The sequence below is a fragment of the Pelophylax lessonae genome (assembly GCF_965119305.1).
Source record: "Pelophylax lessonae genome assembly, chromosome: 4".
NCBI lineage: Eukaryota > Metazoa > Chordata > Amphibia > Anura > Ranidae > Pelophylax > Pelophylax lessonae.
In genome coordinates, this window is record NC_138771.1 from 573532845 (window position 1) to 573547854 (window position 15010).

At 41.6% G+C, this 15010-nt stretch overlaps 1 protein-coding gene across 1 annotated transcript in view; it reads right to left on the minus strand.

Annotated features, from left to right (window-relative positions):
- Positions 1–15010, minus strand: part of LOC309551984 (gamma-glutamyl hydrolase-like) — a 64928-nt gene that overhangs the window by 17908 nt on the left and 32010 nt on the right. The window contains exons 4-6 of the mRNA XM_082252726.1: positions 11164–11214; positions 5773–5857; positions 4072–4210 (exon numbers count right to left, since the gene is read on the minus strand). Of these exons, the coding sequence (XP_082108852.1) occupies positions 4072–4210; positions 5773–5857; positions 11164–11214 (275 nt within the window). The remainder of the gene's footprint in view (positions 1–4071; positions 4211–5772; positions 5858–11163; positions 11215–15010) is intronic.

Sequence of the window (15010 nt, forward strand, 5' to 3'; positions counted from 1 at the left end):
AAATGGTGATATTGGGAGTTGGGAAGGTTAAATAACGAGGCATTGCACAACTCAGTATGTACATAAGAAGGTTGTAATCTAGAGGTATTATTCCTTTCTATTGAATTGGTTAGAAAGTGCTTTTTGAAACGCACTTTACGGATGTATTTTTGCACATCTATGAAGGTTTCGAATTTATTGAACCACTTAAGCCCCGGAGGATTTGGCTGTTCAAAGACCAGGGCCTATTTTGCGATTCGGCACTGCATGATTTTAACGGACAATTGCGCGGTCGTGCGACGCTGTACCCAAATGAAATTGACGTCCTTTTTTTCCCACAAACAGGGCTTTCTTTTGGTGGTACTTGATCAACTGTGCGATTTTTATTTTTTGGGCTATAAACAAAAAAAAAAGCATAAATTTTGAAAAAATAACAATATTTTTCACATTTTTTATATGAAATTCCCCCAAAAAAATGTAAAAATCAAAATTTTTTAACATTTTAGGCCAATTTGTTTTCTGCTACATATTTTTGGTAAGCGTAATTTGATTGGTTTGCGCAAAAGTTATTGCGTTTACTAACTAAGGGAAAAATTTATGTAATTTTTATTGTTTTTTTTTTTAACTAGTAATGGCGGCCATCTGCGATTTTTTTTGTGGGACTGCGACATTGCGGCGGACAGATCGGACCCCTGACTAACATTATTGACACTTTTGGGGGTACCACCGGTCACACACACTGGCTCCCCAGCTAACGAGCAGGAGCGTGCTGCCGGCGGCGCGCGCTTGCCCCCTAGAGTCTCCTGAGCGAGCGACGTAGTACTACGTCACTTTCCCCAGGAGCGCCTGACTGCCGCAGTAAATGTGCGGTGGGCGGGATGGAAGTGGTTAAGGGTAATACACTATCTAGCTTTCATTTCATCCACATGTAAATTGTTACCCTATGGAATATACCAAGGATCTATAGGAGCTCCTGCATTAATCTTGTGTCCTGATCTAGCAACTGTTTTGGAGAGTTTCCTTGTGTGAAGATTCCTCTCAATTCGTGTGTTTCTCTTTGTTATATATGCTGATTATAAGCAGCCTTCTGGTAAGCAGCCACCTGTCTTATGTGTGGACACCTGAGGTTGCATGCAGCACCGCATATTGCATGGAGTGTGAAGCCGATCAAGTCTAGAGATCACAGTTGTCACAAGATTTAATTGAATATGGACTTCAAGACTGTCTTTTTTAAAAGAGCCTTTTTTTGCACATGTTTCCTGAAGAATTTTGAATTCAGACACTTTTCAATAATATTAATATATGCACTGGTGCACAAGCACTTTTTTTTTTTTTTTGTACTTTTGCAGAAAGTCTGAACACTGATGCAATGAAATATTTATTTTTATTTATTTCACTGTAATTGAATGTTCTTGCATTCCCTTCTGTTTTTTTTTAATTATATGTTAAGTTGTGAACATTATTTAGAGCGCACTAGCACATATACATTCCATTCTCTCATACATGCTCATCTTAAAACATTACCTCTATATCATAGGTCTACAATACTTGAACATACCACATATACCCTCAATAAAGAAAAGTAGAATCTAGTGTTCTCTGGATAACATTATTTTTTTCCAATAATAAACAACAATGATGAAGTCCCACCTCTGGAATGCAATGCGTAAGAGTGGAGCCACACCTGTGACGGCATCACATTCTCTCCAAGCTGTTTGTGTGCTCAGCTTTCAAGGAGAGAGTAAATACCGAAATGTGTATTCTGTAAATCCCCTGGCCAAAAATGTGAACTGATCACTGCTACACTGCTATACATATGTTGGAGTGCCTTTGATTTTATGTATATTATGTGAGTATAATTACTGTTTTATTGGAAATAAATAACCTTATACAGTGGGCACTTGTTTCTACTTTATTTTATTGAGGAGATCTGTGGAGGAAACCATGGAATAAGAAATCAGTTTCCAGATATTGATTGTGAGAATATCTCATCAAGTAAGCTATCACCAATGGGTTTATTTTTAAGCATTTGTAGACCTCATATGATTTTGGGGTCTAGTTTTAAAGGAGAATTGTCGGATTTAAAGAAAACAAACAATCAATGCTTCACCTGTCCCCTGCCACCTCTAGGACATAGAACTGAGCGATCAAAGACCACTGACTGTCAGTCACCGGCTCTCTGCTTTGCCCCTCCGGTGCTCACTAGAGCGTTGGGCTGTGGGGGTGATGGGCGTGGCTGGCTCAGACTCTCAGCAGTGCGCTGAGAGGCTGAGCCAGCTACCGGTCAGGCATCTGGGTGGATTTCTCAAGAATCTGAACCAACTGAGCGAGTCTGGACTTTAGCCCACTATTGGCTGAATACGGATCACAGGAGTGCAGAACTAAGTGCATTCCTGTGACCCCCCATGAAAAGAAGTGCCAAAAAAGCTTTGGCCATACTTCTCCTTTAAGGTGAGCATACAGGATATCAGAGAAGAGCGCTAAATGGTGGTGACACATTTGGTAAAAGGGGCTGAGTTTGGCACAAAGTGTGTGAAGGAAGAAGAGTGATCAGGTGCTGGATTACATTTTGTGATTCGTTCACAGTGGACTTCTAAAAACATATACAGTATGAACATTTGGGTATACAGTACTTGTCAGATTGCAAAAATGTTTTTAATTAGTTTGCTTTTGTAGCACAATTGTTACTAAACCCAGGACCATGCATGCGCTATATCTGGTCTCCCACGATACACAGAACATGGAAATACGATTATTTTGGTAAACATAAACTGCTAAATACCTTTTCTCATCAGCAGTATATAGCAGTCCTGTGACTTCTATCAGTGTCTGATTAAAGCTTGTAGGAGGAGTTTTTATTCTCCTCTGACTGTCCTATGAGGCTGCATGATCCCCGACCCTCTGTCTGGACAGTGCCGATATGCCCTGTGCTGATCACATGCACTCTCCCAAGAAAAAAAACACTTTCTAGCAATACACACCAAACTGAGCATGAGTGACTTCAAAGGCTCTGTTCTATCAGGAGATGGATTGGGGACAGTGGAAGGAGGGGAGGATCAGAGAAGACAGGATCAAACAGCCCTTTTACAAAATGCAGAGGATTAACCTCCTAGGTCTTATAGTGAGTATAACAAGCATGCTTTACTGCATATACAGACTGAATTTCCTGTTGTGGGTTAAGTAACACATTTTTTTTAGGTTTTCACACGATTAGTTTACCTATAGGGCATGGTTGTTTTCTGTGGATGAATCAGAGTGTGTAAGCTTGCTAAAATTTTGTATATATTTACACATTTTTTGCAGAGGTATAATTTTAGGTTTTCTAAAAAAACACATTTTCTATGTGGAGGGACAACCGTCAGAGATAAAACAGGCCTAACCTCACAAAAAGACATGGCTTGATAAGAAGGCAATATTGGCAAATTTGTGAAATGTTAATGTCTTTTATCTTTAACATACATCACAGGACACAGAGCATCTTCCTATTCATGATAATAGCGTTATGCTGTCACCTTCAGGTGATTGGTCACTGGCAAAAAAGAAAAAGGAAATTCCCTCCTACGCATAACCCTTCCCAGCTAGGCAGGGTCCAGTTTTTGGCTGGTGCCTTAGGCTTTTATTGATGCAAGTCCCCCAGGGCAGTACCCAGATGCCCATACACATTTTTTAGCCAATTACTTGCATATAAGCCTTCAAAATGGGCACTATTGATTTTTCCTGTTCCGCTCCCATAGACTTAAATGGGGTTCGCCGTTTGGGTCAGAACATTTCCCCTGTTTGGGAGTTCTGCTGCGAACCAAACAGGGGGGTGCTCAGCCCATCCCTATTGCTTAGCTGGAAGGAGTTATACCTAGGCAGGGATTTCCTATCTTTTTTGCCAGTGTCCACCTGAATCACCCTATCATCATGGATATAAAGAAGCTCTGTGTCCCATGATGTGCTCCAAGAAAAGGATTTTACTAGAAAACCAAAAATTTTATTTTTAGATGTGCTCAGAAATGTAGGTACACCTGGAAAAGTAAAAGAGATCAGCCAATGGAAGCTGTGCATGATATCATTATTCAACAATCTCCACCATTCTGTTGTGATTACCTTTCGTGAGGTTTAGTGGAAGTGATATGTTTTCAGCCAATGTGTTACTTAATAAATTCTCTCCAGATGTTAGAGCAGTGAGGACCTGGAATCCCATACATGTCCCCCAGATAGGGAAATATATTCCAGAAGAAGCAGCCTGGGGGTAACATTTGAACCAAAAACTGAGCATAAATATGGTCTTTTTACAATTAAAAGGTTAATACATTCTGCACAAATATATTTTACCAGACATAGAGACAAAATACAGGAAGACATATTATATGACCTGGGTGAAAGAATTAGAGTAAACTTGTGCCCAAACTATGAGCAACGTTAAAGTATAAACATATTTTGAACAAGTCCTTATTCATCTCTGCATCTATAGGCATTGTCGAGAAATTCATCTGTAAATAAACCAGGTGTCTCTAAGCAGTTAGAAATGGACCAACACCCAAAATCAGAGGATCTTTTAGGATGGTTTCCATCACAGTACAAGCAGTTACTGTATAAAGGTCAGGGATGCCTCATTTTAAAGCCCCTATACTAATTGTTAATATGCAAATAATGTTTATAGTTCGGGCACAGGTCCATTTTAAGTTGGAATAAGGTGCACATCATGTTGGACACAGGTTCCACATATTCTATCAAAAAGCAATGAGACATAACACTTTTATATTTGAAAGAGTAAAGGTGCAGCGCTATACAATAAAAACGAATAATCATGAAAGTCCATATCAACAGAAATCCATAGGAGATATCTAGAAGAGGTAATAATAATGAAGTGCAGCTAAATAGCATATGTGTGAGGAACCAGCACGGACAAGCGATCACGCTGCCTCTTACCCTCCACTCCAGACCTTCATAACAAAGGTCAAATACGCAGTGGGCAGCAATCCAGTGAAATCTCCAATATCAATGTTTTCCTCTCCAAATAACTTGAACATCTCCACCAGGACTTTATAAATCTCAAGGTGTGTCAGTAAGTCCTGGGTGGGTAAGGCTTGCAGAGAAATCACAAAACAATTCAGTGGCTCCTCTGGGGAGTTGCATTACATGTAGTTTCTGTTGGGAGTGGTGAGATATCTCTCCAGTGGGGACACAGATTACTTGCTGCAGTGGTTCTGCTAGATCTGTGATTCTGTTCGCTCGCTTCTGTGCTCACCCACCCAGGACTTACTGACACACCTTGAGATTTATAAAGTCCTGGTGGAGATGTTTGAGTTATTTGGAGAGGAAAACATTGATATTGGAGATTGCACTGGATTTCTGCCCACTGCGTATTTAATCTTTGTTATGATGATCTAGAATGGAGGGTAAGAGGCAGTTTGGTCGGGTGTTGGTAGTGGTTTCCTCACGCATATGCTATTTAGCTGCACTTCAATATTATTACCTCTTCTGGTCATCTCCTACGGATTTCTGTTGATAACGATTTTTATGATTTATAGTTTTTATTGTATAGCACTGCACCTTTACTCTTTTTTTATACTCATGTTGTCCAACAATATTGTGCCAGCAGCTTAATTAGAGATTATGTACAAGTTGTATATATTTTATTACCCAGCGCAGCAGATACGTGTTTGTTTTATTACTTTTATATTTGAGTTTGGGTCCTTCTGTTAGTCTTATGTACAGTATATGAGGGCCTCTTGACCACCATTCATAGAAAGAATCTTTGTTTTTTTATGGTGCTACATGGGCCTGAGTGCCGTGCTTACTCACCTCAATGGACAGTTTATAGAATATTCCAGCTGTCCGAGAAAAATTAGAGGTCAGAAGATCAGCAGTTCCTCCAGGTAGAAGAACGCTGTTAAAGAAATACACATCTATCACATCATTGTAACGAAGTTCTGTAAAGCCCACATGCCACCAAACTTTTAAAAACATAGTACTGTCATAGCTCCTGAAGTGCAGCTAAAAAAAAAAAAATTGAAAAATAGGCACAAGGGTCGTAACTTAGTCAGTAGGATGTGTCCCTTGTGCTGATGTCTCTTCTTTTAGTTGAAATCCTACTCTGTCCATGCCCCCTACACCCTTGCCACCATATTCTTCTTGGGGAGGCAAGGGTTAAAACAACTAATGGGCTGTCACAAGCTCTCGACAAGTGCGCCCGACTATGCTAGCACTTTCTGCCCAGCTGTTCCATTCATAGGATTTGTACTACAGATTCTATAAATGAAAGAGAATCTAAGAATGGCGGATTATTAAAATGTCAGCCCTCTCCATTCGTACAGTAGATCAAGTATTGACCTATTGACTGTAAGTTAAGTCCCTTGTGCTTATTTAAATTTTTTTAAATTTTGCCTGAACTTAAGAAGTAGAAACATTTTCCTTTTGGTCTACAGCCCTCCACTCAATGAAATAGTTGACATGATCAGTGGAAAAATATTAAGAGACCCCAGATTTGTCTACTCTTGTAACATAGAGCCTAGGGTCAGAGTTCTCACTCTTGTCCTGCTGTCACTGCCACAACATGGAATAAGATCCCTAATACACATTTCCATGTTCAGTTAGCAGAGATGGAGATTGCCATTTGGACAGATGGTGTAGATGTGACCAGTGATCAATAGCTAAAAATACATTTGACATAGGATGTCGGGGGGGGGGGGTTCTTGGATACATGGCGGGCATGGAAAGTGGGGTCCCCCAAGGATCTGTCCTGGGACCAATCCTGTTTAATTTATTCATAATCGACCTAGAGGGTGGGATAAACAGCACAATCTTGGTATTTGCGGATGATACTAAACTAAGCAGGGCAATAACTTCTATGCAGGACGTGGTAACCTTACAAGCAGACCTGAATTAAATAAGGGGGTGTACAACTACATGGCAGATGAGGTTTAATGTTGAAAAATGTAAGGTAATGCACTTGGGCGTCAGAAACAAGAACGCAAGTTACTCGCTAGGGGGGAACCTCTGGGTGAATGCAAGATGGAAAAGGACCTGGGGTCCTAGTCGACAACAGGCTTGGCAGTGGCATGCAATGCCAAGCCGCTGCAAGCAAAGCCAACAGAATACTGGCATGTATAAAAAAGGGGATTCACTCCAGAAATAGAGAGATTATTCTCCCACTTTACAAAACTGTGGTCCGGCCACATCTTGAATATGCCGTCCAGTTCTGGGCACCAATCCTCAGAAGGGAAGTGCTGGAACTGGAGAGAGTCCAGAGAAGGGCAACAAAAATAATTAGGGGAATGTAGGACATCAGCTATGAGGAAAGACTACAAGCACTGAACTTATTCTCTCTGGAGAAGAGATGCTTGAAAGGGGATTTGATATCAATGTACAAATACTGTACTGGTGACCCTAGTATAAGGAACAAACTTTTCAGAGAAAGGGAATACAATAAGACACGTGGCCACTCACTAAAACTAGAAGAAAAATGGTTTAATCTTAAAATACGTAAGGGGTTCTTTACTGTCAGAGCAGTAAGGATGTGGGATTCTCTTCCACAAGCAGTGGTATCAGCAGGGAGCATCAATAGTTTCAAAAAACTATATGATGGGCACCTTAAAGACCGCAACATAAAGGGGTATACAATGTATTGTTAACAGCAAACACACACACACACACATTATGGGTTAAACTGGATGGACTGATGTCTTTTTTTCAACCTCACTAATTATGTAATTATATGGTACCAAGGTCATCATATTTCTAGAGAACTGCCATAGTGCTGAGAGACATGTGCCTTAGTGACAGAAAGTTGCTGTACTGGTGGCTGCCTCTTGCTTCAAAGGCAACACACACATGATCAGCGTGCTTTATTATCTATTGAGCTGAACTAGATGAGCATATTATTCTTCTAAAGAAGCCTTATAATTAGACACAGCAATTTGTACTCTGGGCCTGGTCTCAATGAAAAAGGGCAATGGCCAATCAGAAGTTGGGGTGCAGTGACAAAATGCATTCTTTAATGTTGGAAGAAAAACAATATTAAAGAGGGAAGGAAAAGATTGCTCAATTGTTCATTAGAAAGGGGGTTTTAAATCATGTTGTAAGTAGTTAAGTCCCTGTGTTCCTGGGACAATGGACAAATCCAAATTTCTATTATCTTTTTCTAGGACCCTCGATTAGAAAACAATTCCCTTCAATACTTTTATTATCTTCACCTTGCACAATATTGGTTTTAATCAGCATTGTCGTTCAGTTAGTATATATTATTTACCATACAAGTGTCCAAAAATAAGCTTTCATCTAGGGTAAGGTGACCAATTTTTTTTTAAAATGAAATCCAGGGACATATTTTTTTTTTCATTGGCAAATGGTAAACTATTTTATAAACATATTTTCTTCAAATTACATTATGCAGTGTATGTGGTAAGTGTTTATGAAATGATTGTATGATATATATGTTATTTCTCACATTTTGCCCATGAGATAGAAAAAATTGAACTTAGTGTTAGGAAGATAAGATAGAGCAAAAAATGTTTCAATGCATATCTCTCTCTCTCTCTTTGTGTATATATATATATATATACACATACATACACAGTTTTCTCTTTCTCTATGTACAGTATCTCACAAAAGTGAGTACACCCCTCACATTTTTGTAAATATTTTATTATATCTTTTCATGTGACAACACTGAAGAAATTACACTTTGCTACAATGTAAAATAGTGAGTGTACAGCTTGTATACAAGTGTACATTTGCTGTCCCCTCAAAATAACTTGACACAGTCAATAATGTCTAAACTGCTTGCAACAAAAGTGAGTACACCCCTTAGTAAAAATGTCCAAATTGGGCCCAAAGTGATAATATTTTGTGTGGCCACCATTATTTTCCAGCACTGCCCTAACCCTCTTGGGTATGGAGTTCACCAGAGCTTCACAGATTGCCACTGGAGTCCTCTTCCACTTCTCCATGATGACATCACGGAGCAGGTAGATGTTAGAGACCTTGCGCTTCTCCACCTTCCACTTGAGGATGCCCCATAGATGCTCAATAGGGTTTAGGTCTTGAGACATGCTTGGCCAGTCCATCACCTTTACCCTCAGATTATTTAGCAAGGCAGTGGTCGTCTTGCAGGTGTGTCTGGGGTCATTATGGTGGAATACTGCCCTGTGGCCCAGTCTCTGAAGGGAGAGGATCATGGCCTGCTTCAGTATGTCACAATACATGTTGGCATTTATGGTTCCCTCAATGAACTCTAGTTCCTCAGTTCTGGCAGCACTCATGCAGCCCAAGACCATGACACTCCCACCACCATGCTTGACTGTAGGCAAGACACACTTGCCTTTGTACTCCTCACCTGGTTGCTGCCACACACGCTTGACACCATCTGAACCAAAAAAGTTTATCTTGGTCTCATCAGACCACAGGACATGGTTCTATCCATGTCCTTAGTCTGCTTGTCTTCAGCAAACTGTTTGCGGGCTTTCTTGTGCATCATATTAAGAAGAGGCTTCCTTCTGGGACTGAAGCCACGAAGACCAATTTGATGCAGTGTGCGGCTTATGGTCTGAGCACTGACAGGCTGATCCCCCACCCCTTCAACCTCTGTAGCAATGCTGGCAGCACTCATATGTCTATTTCCCAAATACCACCTCAGGATATGACGCTGAGCACATGCACTCAACGTCTTTGGTTTACCATGGCGAGGATTGTTCTGAGTCTTGGCATTATTCTTATTGCCTAGGTCATCTTTATGTAGAGCAACAATTATTTTTTTCAGATCCTCAGAGAGTTCTTTGCCATGAGGTGCCATGTTGATCTTCCAGTAACCAGTATGGGAGAGTGAGAGCTTGACACTTTGGGCCCAATTTGGACATTTTCACTCAGGGGTGTACTCACTTCCAGCCTTGTGTAGGTCTACAATCTTGTCCCTGACATCCTTGGACAGCTCTTTGGTCTTGACCATGGTGGAGAGATTGGAATCTGATTGGTTGATTGCTTCTGTGGACAGGTGTCTTTTATACAGGTAATAAGCTGAGATTATGAGCACTGCTTTTAAGAGAGTGCTCCTAATCTCAGCTCATTACCTGTATAGAAGACATATGTGAGCCAGAAATCCTGCTGATTGGTAGGGGATCAAATAGTTATTTCAAAAAGTTATTTTACTCATTCCACTCATGGAAATCAATTTATAACTTTTTTATAATGCGTTTTTCTGGATATTTTTGTAGTCATTCTGTCTCTCACTGTTAAAATAAACCAAGCATTAAAATTATAGACTGATCGTTTCTTTGTCAGTGGGCAAACATACAAAATCAGCAGGGGAATACATTTTTTTTCCCTCACTGTACTGTATTTCCCTCTCTCTATATACTGCAATTCCCTCAATCTATATACTGTATCTCCCTCTATATACTGTACCTCCTTCTCTATACCGTATTTCCCTTTCTCTAAATACTGTATCTTTCTCTGTATACTGTATTTCCCTCTCTCTATTCACTATCTCCTTTTTTCTATATACTGTATCTCTCTTTCTCTATATACTCTATTTCCCTCTATATATATAAGCAAATTAAAGTGGTTATAAAGGCTGAAGGTTTTTTACATTCATGTGATTCTATGCATGAAGGTAAAATACCTTCGGTGTGCTGCTCTCCTCTCAGTCCCCCTGCTTATACTCACCTGAGCCCAATCTAGCAATGTGCATGAGAGCAGAAGATGTCCCGGGCCTCTCCCTTCTCATTGCCTGAGACACAGCAGTGGGAGCCAGCTGCTGTCAACTACAGCCAGTGAGGGGGGGGGCAGTGGGCAAGGGGCGCGGCCGAGCCCAGCTCTGTGTGTCTTACAAACACACAGAGCGGGGCTCAGGAGCAAGCATGCAGGAGGGCCCCTACAGCAAGCAGTTTGCTATGGGGGTGTCAGCAGGAGGGAAGAGCCATGAGCACCTGCGAAAGGACCCGAGAAGAGAAGGATCAGGGCTGCTCTGTGCAAAACCATTACACAGAGCAGGTAAGTATGATATGTTTGCGATTTAAAAAAAAAATTGGCTTTACAAACCCTTTTAACTTCTGTTTTTTTTTTTTTTTATTCTTTTCTAATCAATTTTTAATATTCCTTTAGAATAGCCTGACCATCAATCATCATGGGAAAAAAAAGCATTGTAGGAATATGAAAATATATATGAAATTGTAAAATAAAAAGGAACAGGGAACTCACCCATTGATGGAGTGAAAGAGAGAGAGATACTCGTCTTCGCTCAGATTCAACCTGAAAATCATTCACACGTTTTCATTAGATTTGTAGCACTGGGACCCATTACAAGTCAGATTAAACATGATTCACAAATTACATTGAAAGTTATTTTTTTGGCCTTAAAGAAGAACACCGATGTCACTAAAAGCATTGTGTTACAAAACAGTATACATTTGGGTCTTTCTGCTTACCAGAGAGATTGTCAGGTAAATTTATATTGTTTTCTGCCTATCAAGGAGCAGGATCTATTAGTGGGGTCTGCTCATTGTGCTCAGGTGCAGCACAGCTTGTCTGAAAATGTTCACACTGGTCCAATAGGGAGGCATATTGGACAGTGGGAGGAAACCCGACAAGTGAGTGCACAGGCATTTGTTACAGCCCTGGTGATTGGCAGAGGAAAGTGCCTCGGTGCATGCTGGGTGACTGTATAAATGCCAAGGGCACATGTGCTCGGGGTCTTACAGCTGGAGAGCGGGGTCCTGGTGGGAGGGGGTGGCTGCCCCTCCTCTGTAGAAGCTGCCATGCAGCCTGAGGTGGTCGACCTGAGGGCCTGAGAATCAGAGAAAAACTGAACCCAGAGGTCCTGCAGAGCTGACTGGAAGGGAGATACTGGAGAGGATCTGATTCTGCCTACAGTGAGTACAGATCTGTGTCATGGGGCCTGTCCTGAGAGGGCAACCCCCTTCTGCTAGAAGAGTCAATGGATGGGTGTCAGTCAAGGGGATGCTAGAGAGTGTGTGTCCTGAAGATAATGTAGTTGCATCAAGTCTACTGCTGTAGAGAGCAAAAGGACTTAATTCTTACATACAAGTGGCAGCATGGTAAAATCGGTGTGTCTGCTTCCACAAATAACCTGGTGAGGCCAAGTGAGAGTTGTTCTTAGCTACTGTGAATAGTTCAAGTTGGAGTATCCCACTATTCCCTTCTCCCATCCAAGTTCTGCAATAAATATAAAACCAAATCCCCTGGACTGTTTATTGAGTAACAAGCAACTGGGAGTAAGGATGGAAATCTGAAGTGTCCCTTAGTGACTGTCTGCAGGTAATCAGAGGGAAGCCCAAGAAGTCATCACAGAGAAAGTCCTATGGGGACAGTGCTACATGTATATTCCCGACAGGACTACAAACCATGTTACAGTAGGCAATAACAATCAAACAAAAACGGGAAAATAATTATAATTTCTGCTCCCTTCTCATTGTGAGCTATTTCCATCTGACAGAGTATAATTGGGGAATTCAATAAAGGCTTAAAGATAATTTTATTGCGGGAGTTTCCTTAGAAACTACCTGCACCTAATTTAGGAAGTATTTGCGCTAGCGTCAGGAAAATTACTGACCCGTGTGGCAAAGTCTGGTCGTTCTACCTATTGTCAATTTAACAGATGCTTAAAGTATTACCACCAGTTCTCAGGCAGGAAACTGGCGGTAATTAAAGTGGAGCTATATTTACCTTCTATCCAGCGCTGTGGTCTCCTGGAACTCCCCGTTGGCCACGGTCATCTTCGGTTGGATCAGTTAACTTGTACCAATACTGGGCCATTTTCATTGACCCAGCCCAGTTCATTTATCTCTGCATTACCACAGTTTGTACACTGAGCTGGGTGTGCTTAGTTCAGTGTACAGGGCATACAGGCAGCCAATAGAACTCTAATTCAGGAAAGACATAATATAACATCCTGCCTGTTTCCCAAATGTTGTTTTCTTACTTAAAGTTCCACTTTAAGACCAGCTCTGAGATGGCATACAGAGGTATGCCAATACTCAGAATGGGGCTGGAAAGCTGTCATATGACATGTATGGAGATACCCCATCCAAAAGCTAAATGTATACAAAGGAGCTAGGGATACAGGTGATATCATTACCCAAATATGGCAGTGCCCAATACTGGCTGGGCAGAGCCTGATAGGAAACTGAGAGACTTGTTCCCCATCAGGTCCACTTTACTGTTGACAGCACACAGCAGTGGGCAGATTTGAAAGCGTTTTTTTAAATCAATAGCGGCTATGGATCCACCCACTGCCAATCAAAAGGTAAGGGGACCTAATTGGGAAGTCTCTTAGTATCAATTCAGGCTCATCCCACTCCAGTATAAAACTCCTCGGCCATGAGTCTGTCAGTATGAGGGTCACAGTATAAGCAGTGCTTTATGTGGGCCGGTACGCACCGGTACTCAGTACCACCACTTCCAAGTATAGCGCTTGAGCGTACCGCCACCTCTCTGTTCGCCCAGAATGTGCTTTTAGCGTACCCAATTCCTTTATATTGGCTTTTGAAATTCATAAATGCAGCGATTTAGAAATTGGATAAAAGGTTTAGCACTGGGAAACACTTTTTGAAAGATAAAAAGTACATTTTATATACAACTATATAGATCAGACCAAAAGGAGGGACAAATGAGGTGGAAAGAGGGACATTGTTCCAATTCAGAGACAGTTGGTACTGTAGCTTTGCAATGGGGAAGGCGCGTCGAGTATGGACACCCTGATCTCAGAGCAGGCAACAACATGTCCATTTTCTGGTCTCTAAAACAAAGCAAGGTCCATAAAGACATGGATGAGCGAGTTTGGGGTGGAGGAACTTGACAGGCCTCCACCTCAACCCGAGAAGAACACCTTTGGGATGAATTTGAGCAGAGACTGCGAGCCAGGCCTTCTTGTCCACATCAGTGTCGGACCTCACAAATCCGCTTCTGGAAGAATGGTCAAACATTCCCGTAGACACACTCCTAAACCTTTTGAACAGCTTTCCCAGAAGAGTTGAAGCTGTTATAGCTGCAAAGGGTTGGCCAACTCAATATTGAACCCTACGGATTAAAACTGGGATGCCATTAAAATTAATGTGCGTGTAAAGGCAGGCGTCCCAATTCTTTTGACAATATAGTGCGTGTATTTGTTTCTAACAGATGGAGCTCTAAGCTATTTTTACATTTACAAGGCTAACCTTGACTGCTGTATCAAAAAAAAAAAATATGTTGGTTAACACAGTAACAGCAAAGGGATATTTGCTAGTAAAGGTTCTCATTTATCCACGTCATGCAGTGTTTCCAGTGCTTATCCTCTCCTCCCGGCTGAAATCAGCGGCCCCTCTCTCTGCAGTGCTCAGAGCGGGGAAGAAGAGTTTCAGCGGGTCACGTGAGCGCCCAGGGTATTTTCCACAATAATGTTACACAAGGCGACACACTGCACATTATATAATTTTTTTTTACAAAACGGGTTACATGTTTTTACAAGATGGTTAATCAAGATTTTGGGATTACAGAATGTCATAATGCTGACTCCTGAGCTGGCGGGGAGAGGGGAAGAGAAGACAGGGGATACAGAAACTTTTTTTAAAACATTTTGCTTCTTTCCAGATATATCGAGGGTCGATATGCACTTTCCCCGGTATATCGGAATCGGCCTTATGCCAATATTTCAGGAAAGTGCATGTACCGGAGTGATGCCTGCAGCTAGAGTCATCACCCTGGAACCGGTGCCAATAGTCGACGTTCGGCTGTCTTTTAATGACAACTGATGCGGCTGAGAAGCTGATTGGCTGTCATTCCAAGGAGCAGGAGCGCCTTCCGTGGCTCGCCAGGGTCTCCTGTCCCACCGGGAGACCCGGGCATCCTACCTTTACCTCCGCCATCTGACCGGGTCTACATTTCTTTGAATTCGGAGCCGCCGAGTACCCGGAAGTGATGTCATGCATGACATCACTTCCGGATACTGGCGGCGCCGAATTAAAAAAACTTACAGCATTCAAAACAGCCAAACTTGGCGTTTTGAATGCTTTTAAGCGAAGAGGAGGGGTTTGGGGTCTTTTAGACCCCC